Source organism: Tachypleus tridentatus, chromosome 7 (assembly GCF_004210375.1).
Source record: "Tachypleus tridentatus isolate NWPU-2018 chromosome 7, ASM421037v1, whole genome shotgun sequence".
Classification (NCBI taxonomy): Eukaryota; Metazoa; Arthropoda; class Merostomata; order Xiphosura; family Limulidae; genus Tachypleus; species Tachypleus tridentatus.
In genome coordinates this window covers 130,514,390-130,523,608 of record NC_134831.1, presented here as the reverse complement: position 1 = coordinate 130,523,608, position 9,219 = coordinate 130,514,390, and the positions used below count along the sequence as shown (strand labels likewise).

The 9,219-nt window shown below is 33.0% G+C and overlaps 1 protein-coding gene across 6 annotated transcripts in view; it reads right to left on the bottom strand.

The window, feature by feature from the left end:
• Positions 1-9,219, bottom strand: part of LOC143256602 (synaptotagmin-1-like) — a 54,337-nt gene that overhangs the window by 6,141 nt on the left and 38,977 nt on the right. For 4 of the 6 annotated variants that reach the window (XM_076514014.1, XM_076514013.1, XM_076514015.1 and 1 more), the window contains exon 7: positions 6,043-6,160. In XM_076514014.1, coding sequence (XP_076370129.1) covers positions 6,043-6,160 — 118 coding nt within the window. The remainder of the gene's footprint in view (positions 1-6,042; positions 6,161-9,219) is intronic. The other 2 variants (XM_076514018.1, XM_076514017.1) reach the window with 1 other exon arrangement.

The window sequence follows — 9,219 nt, the reverse complement described above, 5'->3', positions numbered from 1 at the left end:
TCCATCACCATAGTAGCAGAATCCAAACATATATATATATACACACACACACACTTATTGAACGGAAAAATTATCCATCACCATAGTAGCAGAATCCAAACATATATATATATACACACACACACACTTATTGAACGGAAAAATTATCCATCACCATAGTAGCAGAATCCAAACATATATATACACACACACACACACACTTACTGAACGGAAAAATTATCCATCACGATAGTAGCAGAATCCAAACATATATATACACACACACACACACTTATTGAACGGAAAAATTATCCATCACCATAGTAGCAGAATCCAAACATATATATATATATATATACACATACACAAATATACACGTATTAAAATTCAAAAGAATATTAACCATCATTCATAGTAGAAAAATACACACACACACACACATATATTAAAATATTCTTGAACTAATATACGTATTATGGGAAGAACCTACTTCTTTTCACTTTTTCGTAGCTTAGCTCAACTAATCACATCTATCTTTTTAAATGCAGAAATCGAGTTAGATTTTTTTTTTTTTTTTGTGGTGTAAACCATGGAGCTATGTCAGCTATGTCAGCTCTCACTACCTCAGCTAGGTCGATGAAATGTTGTTGTACAATAGAATTTCTTATAGAAAGTGTCAGGAAAAGTTGGAAAAGAAAGATTGGAGAGGTATGTGTGGGTACATATGTCTGTAATCTCTCCTACACGCCTAAAGTGGGTAGAAACTACTGTCCTCAATTAATCACAGCACAGAGTTTCTCATTTACGAGCATGCATATCTCAAATCACAAAAATATTTTTAACAACTAAAAACAAACCTCGTGAGATATTCCAACTCACAAATGTATTGTGTACTTCCAAATAAACATTAAAACAGTTGACTGGAGATTCTCATTTCAAAACTGCATAATCATACCCGCGTATTGAATATGTATATATACTGCATAATATTACTTCAGTATTTAATACGTTACTTAAAGCATTGCTTTGCTGCGTAACACAGGTTTAATTTAAGTTTGTTTGAAAAAAAAACGAGCCATGAAAACTGTTTTTACCACGATCTATCAACATAAAAGACACTATTTTAACCATTCTGTCAGGTAAACATGAAGGGTTAATAAGGTTTAGCTTTTTAATTATGTCTATCATTCTTATTTTCAACACTAGAAGGCGCCAACAAAACGAGTGTGATTAATAGAAAAAATCTAATACGCCATTGTGATGAAATATTATAAACACTACTTTAATTGCTTATAAAACCAGTATGTAAACACGTGGGTTATTCATAAGTCAAACGGATTTGCCCATATAAAGAAATATTTTTTAACCTTATAGCTCACACTTCATTTTATCATGTTCATTATATTTGAAGAAATAAATATAATTTTATCTCTCAACACAAACTGCTTTTTAAATCCTCGAAGCCACGAGTTGCAAGCAGTTTACTTACTCCATTATGTAGCTCGTTTGTCGGTTATTAAACACAAAACTGCACAGTGTGATATATTTGTGATCTGCCTACAACTATCGAAACCCAACTTCTTGTGTCCTAAGTCCACAAACACGCTGCTAGGGCACTGGATGGCTCCAGTGTGTTACAATATCCGGTCATTTCTTTCCATACTCTGTTTGTTTAATAGATTCTGTTATGTCTTAGTTTACCTTGTTATCTATATCACGTACATACATATATAAATACACATATATATACCTCGTTTGTTCTTATAAGCAATGTTTTCTATGCCATGTTTATTTCTATGTACATCTACTCGGTTTTCCATATCCCATTTGTTTCTATCTACATTTTCTCTGTTCTCTATATCCTGTTTATTTCTAAGTAAATCTACTCTATTTGCTGTATTTACATCACTCTGTTTCCTATATTCTGTTTTTTTCTTAGTATATCTACTCTATTTGCTGTAGAGTTTCTACATATGTTATTATATGTAGAAATAATACAATAATACAATCTCAAATAATTGTTCAAATTCGTCTGTTTCCTATATTCTGTTTATTTCTCAGTATATCTACTCGATTTGCTGTATTTACATCTATTCTGTTTCCGATATTCTGTTTATTTCTATGTATATCTACCCTGCTTGTTTCTATCTATTGTAATACATCCACTCTGCTTTCTATGACCTCTTTGTTCTTAACTGTATCCACTGATTTTTTATCTTTTATCCTCAGCAGTTCCTCTGTAATTATTTAAATCTCCTTATGTAACAAGTTGTTTATAAACAGACGGTACTCTAGCCAACATTCTCTCACTCGTGATCTTCACTCCGTTGTTTATTGTAAGAAATCTTTATATATATTCAGTCCCTAATATATATATTCACAAACGTTAATGGCAACTGTTACTACTGACGTGCGGTTTGAATGTCAACATCTCATGTTAGCGAACAAACGGGAAATTAACACCGCTAATATGTAGCAAGTGTATGTGAACGATGTTAGGTATACAATGTAGCAGAAGTATCTCTTGTATCTTTGCATCTTTCCTTCGTCTATTAAAGGTTGTGATTTTACTGTTCCTTCTATCAATACATCCATTTTATTCTATACCAATGGAAATTAATTAAACCCAATACTTCTTCATTCATTTTACGCTCTGATCTGTCTTTTTCTCTTCATTTAATAACTTCGTCAGCGTCCTGGATAGAGTCAGGTTCAATACCCGTCCTCATTTCTCCGTTCCTCAGTCACGTTTATACATGTTTTTAAATATTCACTTCTTTTTCAAACTTCCGAATACTTGTATATGTTTCAACATCTGGTAATATCAACTCAGTTTTTGATCCTGAGTCAACATGTGTGTAGGCCTCCGTATTTTGAATTATTTACCTCCAGCCACTATTTTAAGAATCTTCTCACATTTTCTTATTAGGTTATTCTCTACTTTTTACCATTTTTCATAGACATTCAACTTTCTAAACGTGCTTAGGTTCACCATCCATTCAGTTTCCAAATACACATTAGATGTGAGTGTCCACTTAACTTCTTACACTTATTGCTTTTTTATCGAAACTTTTATAAACTGAAGTGCACTCTAGGTGACTCTGAAAGTCGTGAAACACCACAAACGATTGAAGACGAAAAAGAACAAGTAACTTCTGAGCCAAGAAAAGACGAAGAAGAAACAGATTATGGACAAAAAGATGAGCTGAACGTAAAATAAGTAGGAGAATCTAGGATAAGAACAAAGGGTCTTATTCGTGAGGGTCGCGGGTTCGAATCCTAATCCCACCAAACATGCTCGTCCTTTTAGCCCTCGGGACGTTATAATGTGACGGTCAATCCCACTATTCGTTGGTAAAAGATAGCCCAAGAGATGGTGGTGGGTGGTGATGACTAGCTGCCTTCCTTCTAGTCTCACACTGCTAAATTAGGGACGGCTAGCGCAGATAGCCCTCGAGTAGCTTTGCGCGAAATTCAAAAACAAGCAAACTTATTGGTGATTTGCAGGAGAGATTTCTACTGGACACACACATCGCAGAAGAGGATAAATCGGAATCCCTTAGTGTTAGAGAACAATCTAACGAGAAATGTTGATCATTATTATCGATGTTGATCTATTCGAAGAGATTGATAAAGGGAAAACAAACTACCTATCAATTTATCTATATACCTATTTACACATTCAGAATCATTTATTATGCCTATTTCCTTTTCGTATATACATCAATATGCCTATTTTGATGCACCACATTAATTGTTCATGGGCGATTAAAATCAGTACTATAAAACAATAATGGATTTAATACAAAACAGAAACTCAACCTCCACCAATTTAACTGATCTTATAAAAAAAATAATATTTTTATATCTATTTCTATAGTAATTACCAACATTTTATATGTCCAACTTGAAAAAATAAAGTTACTCTTTTCAAATGATTCAAACCACTATTCTTGATTGCTTACATAATATAAATTATTTACAATCAGCCGACTCTGTTATTACCTATCATTTCACTTCATTATATAGTAAAATAGATCTGAAAGATTTAATTAGGATTTCTAATTATCTACGTCATAAATTTATAGGTCCAGAATTAATTATTCAAAACATAATTTCACCAAATATCAATGTAAAAATATACTCAGTTCTTTGTACACATAATAAAGTATATAAACAGTGCTTGTTTATCTTCAAACGTGGCCAAACTGTGTCTGTTTCTTTACGAGATCTGTTTGAAACAAGTATTTCATTCAATAACATGGATTTTGATCCGGCATAAAAAGAAGTAATAGTAGTAATATCCATGCTCATTAATCAGTTATAGACATTAATTTAATAGAAGGCATAATACAGTTGACTATTTTTAACAATAGAAGGAAATTCAATTTCCTCTTCCTAACAGTGTTGGTCCGTCGGTATTGTTAAGAGCAATTATTATCTCCCAATTAAAATGACTTTAACAGTTTGTAATAGCAGTAATCTGTTTATGCATAATATTAAATTATTCACAAATAAACTGAAAAATAATGGATATAAAGTCTGGTTTATTAAACTGTTTTTATAATTAATGTAAAACAATGTTAAAGGTCAAGTTCGTTTTCACAGATTCTACATTATGGAGAACTTAGAGGGCGTTAGTTACTCGGTTTAAATAGCTAATTGCCACATTTAGACGCCCTCCAGTGACACGGCGGTATGTTTCCGGATTTGTAACTTTAAAAATCGGGTTTTGATACCCGTGATGGGCAGGGCATAAATAGCCCATTGTGTAGCTTTTTGCTTAATTTCAAACAAACAAAAACACACATTTAAAATAGTCAGGTATACTGAGTAGGAATTACCAACTTCAATTAAGTATACCGGGTAAGATCCCCCGCTGGTACAGCGGTAAGTCTACGGATTTACAATGCTAAAATCAGGGGGTTCGATTCCCCTCGGTGGACTCAGCAGATGGCTCAATGTAGCTTTGCTATAAGAAAACGTATGTATACTGGGTAGGAATTACCAACTTCATTTAAGTATACCGGGTAAGGTCTCCCGCTGGTACAGCGGTAAGTCTACGGATTTACAGCGCTTTAATACTAAGTACAGTTCATTACGTCCTTTACAAACATACTTTTGATCTCTAACTTCTCCCTGACGAAAGATTCAACGATTATCATGAACCTTGTCGAAAACATTTTGCGACGTGCCATACGTTTCTTTTAGAATTTTATTTTGTCCATTAACTGATAGAAAAGGGCACTAAACGAGTTGCAGTTATTAAGGTACACATACGCTTCGTCGAGTGTCTTCACGTACGACAATTTCTCTCCGCTAGCTCTCGTTGGTAGAGTTTTTTACAGTTGTTCTTTCCTTTTTTAAACATAGATACCTCTTGGTTAAGCTGTGTAGTATTATTTTGGGCACGTGAACGACTTATTACTACTGACCTTTATGTTTGCAAATTCTTACATATTACAAGTCAGCCAGGGCACGACTTACTGAAAGTATCTTACTCATTGGTCCTGGGTCCTCAAGTTGATTCATATTCCTTTATTTTCCTATGTCACTAATTACAAAGGATATCTTCATCTAGAAATTTATAAATCAACGACTTAAACATATCTTTTTTTTCTGAATAATGAATATTTTGCGTGTAAAAGGGCTGATACATACCCCTGCCAAAAAAAACCAACAGTTTTGGGAAATCACAGTAATATCACGTTAAAACACTGTCAACATGTAGTTTCGATACACGTCTTCAACCGCTACGTTACTCAAAATCGTTTTAATATAACCTATCCAACTCCGGTGCATCTGTATCATGTTTCCTTTTCTTCATATCTACATAAGTTTCTACAATCAGTCACTTCTCTGTATCCATTCAGTCTGTTACCTTCAGTTACCTTACAGGACTAAATAAGTTATCTACGCTCAATCTGTTCCCTGCACCATTTCATTTTCTGCATTTTGTCAATTTTTAAATAATTCATGTGCAATTACAACATGATGTTATTTTCACATCAGTGAACATCTCATAAGTAGATAGTATATATATATACAAAGTTTCTTACATACCTGACAAGCCTCCTACATCCATTTTTTTGAGATTTTTAGCTTCGAGAATTACTACAGTGAGTTTTCCAGCTGTTGGCACGTAACGGAGAGAGAAACATATGTCTCCCAGCTTATTTTCCTATAAGGGATAGTTTATTAACATGTTTAAAAAATAAGGTATAGTTTATCAACATGTTTAAAAAATAAGGTATAGTTTATCAACGTGTTTAAAAAAATAAGGTATAGTTTATCAACATGTTTAAAAAATAAGGTATAGTTTATCAACATGTTTAAAAAAATAAGTTATAGTTTATCAACATGTTTAAAAAATATAGGTATAGTTTACCAACATGTTTAAAAAATAAGGTATAGTTTATCAACATGTTTAAAAAAATAAGTTATAGTTTATCAACATGTTTAAAAAATAAGGTATAGTTTACCAACATGTTTAAAAAATAAGGTATAGTTTATCAACATGTTTAAAAAATAAGGTATAGTTTACCAACATGTTTAAAAAATAAGGTATAGTTTACCAACATGTTTAAAAAATAAGGTATAGTTTATCAACATGTTTAAAAGACTGCGTTAATTTCCATGTTTTTGATATTTTTTCAGCAAAGACATTATGGCAAAATAACTTATTTATAATTTCAATAACGATATCTTAGAAATTATTTTAGTAGATGGAGCATTAACAATTACATCCTTAAATTTGATTAACTAATGCATACACAACTTTTATAAAGACACATCTAATTGTTTGATTAAGTCTTGTTTGTAGAAAACGTTTGTACTTACCTTTACTGTATATTATTTACTCTCTAAATAACAATAAAAATGACCATTTTCTGGTCCACAAAAAACGAAGTTTAATTACGTTTTATAGCGTTTGCAATGAATATCAGGATGTTTTAAATCAGTATTTCCACTGATTTTGAATTTTTAACTTAACATTCTTGCCTGGTCGAAGATCTTGAGATAATAGCCAAAGTATCCAACCGATTAATACATTTTAAAAATTATCAACTTTGGTGTTTTTGTTTATCGATTTGTTAAGTTAACCATCTCTGAATCATTTTGTCATACAGGATTTGCTTCGCTAACGTATATGTTACTTTAAGCTCAACTTTTGCATAACTGACTTACTTTTGATCAGATGTTCTTATTAATTCTCAGAGGTGATGCTTTAATAGTTACATTTTAGCATTTCGACATGTATTGATCTCATGGTAATATATTCAACATTTTAACTTTGCTATAAGGCGTTGCCATGGAGACTTTCCATAGTCGTGTGCAAATACACTTCTTGTATTATGTATGAAGCCTAATGACCTGATAATATGTACATTTATGCATTAAAAATAACTTCTTATTTGGAAGAATTAGCGTTTATATTATTGCTTTTTGAGTCGTTAATTTAGCACATAAATATTCACGCATGCAAGATAATTTACTGCAGGCTACTGGTGTTGTTACTGCCTTAGATGGTGTTTTTCCTAACCACCACACAAACAAACTAAAACACGTATATGATGCTTGTTTTAATAGTATCACAGCAACACGTGTTCCTCAAGATTATACTTGTTAATGTAATCCTGTTAGCACGAATTATAATTAAACAAAGAAAGATTAAATCCCCTAGCACAGTTCTAAGCCAGTTCTCTCCTAGAACGTTAAAGGGTAATACTTTATTGAAGTAATTATATCATGTTGGAAGGTTATTATTGTAAAAAAAATGAGTTGCTGGCAAAATGAATTACGCTATAATTAAACAGGTTTAAGAACGAAACTTGTAAATTTAATATGCACACCAGTACAGGTCTTAAGAAAACATACCACATCGAAAAGCAGAGTTGTGTTGAATGGTGTACAAAAAAAATGGAATTTTAAAACAATTTTCAATAGTTATATTTAAGTTGTAATTTTGTTTATTAAGATATCCAAAAATAAATAAATATGTTGATTCTAAGTTTACAAACGATAACGTCATTGTCCATATTTTTAGTTTAAACAGCTGTTGTTTTATATGCAAGTATAAGTTTGTTTGTTTTGAGTTTCGCGCAAAGCTACTCGAGGGCTATCTGCGTTAGTCATCCATAATTTAGGATTGTAAGACTAGAGGGAAGGCAGCTAGTCATTACCACCCACCATCCACTCTTGGGCTACTCTTTTACCAGCGAATAGTGGGATTGACCGTAACATTATAACGCCCCACGGCTGAAAGGGCGAGCATGTTTGGTGTCACGGGGATTCGAACCCGCGACCCTGGGATTAGGAGTCGAACGCCTTAACCAACGTGGCCATGCCGCGCCGGAAGTATAAGATAAAATTAGTCAGACTAGAACCCATACTAAGCAACATTACCAGTAAGGTTTAAGTTTCATTTTTGAAAACAAACTGTAAATCCTTAGCAAAGTAAAGCAGTTTCTAATTGGTGTTTCGTAGAGATAGCTAATAACAGTATGAATTTACTAAGCCAGATCATTAAATTTCAGTAACGAATTATTTCTAACCCTTATTTACCAACTACAAATTCAGTTCTTCTGCACTTTGTTTTTGAACTTTTTGTTTTCGAAGATCAACATATTTTTACTCACAAGTATGAAATTCCCATTGCTTTGTGCGCAGAAGATCATTTTTTAGTTTAACCACTCGGTGAGTAAGATGAGGAAATATTCGGTACTACCATGTTAAAACCATGCAGTTAAAGTGAATGTGAAGCGATGGTCTTATCTGAGAACAACAATTTTGAATTTCTTTATCCATTTCTATTGAACCAAACCCACGTGTTAATAATGTAACTAAGACTTTATGTCCCACCAATAAACTTTAGAAGTTTATCCCAAATATCTTACAGATATTTTAGGTTTGTTACACCCCGGCATGGCCAGGTGGGTTAAGGCGTTCGACTCGTAATCTGAGAATCGCGGGTTCGAATCCCCGTCGCATCAAACATGCTCGCCCTTTCAGCCGTGGAGGTGTTATAATGTTAAAGTTAATCCCACTATTAGTTGGTAAAAAATTAGCCCAAAAGATGTCGGTGGGTGGTGATGACTAGCTGCCTTCCCTCTAGTCTTACACTGCTAAATTAGGGACGGCTAGCGCAGATAGCCCTCGAGTAGCTTTGTGCGAAATTCAAAACAAAAAAAAAAAAAAGCTTACCTTTCGTAACGTGTCTTGTCCGATTTAATATCCTTC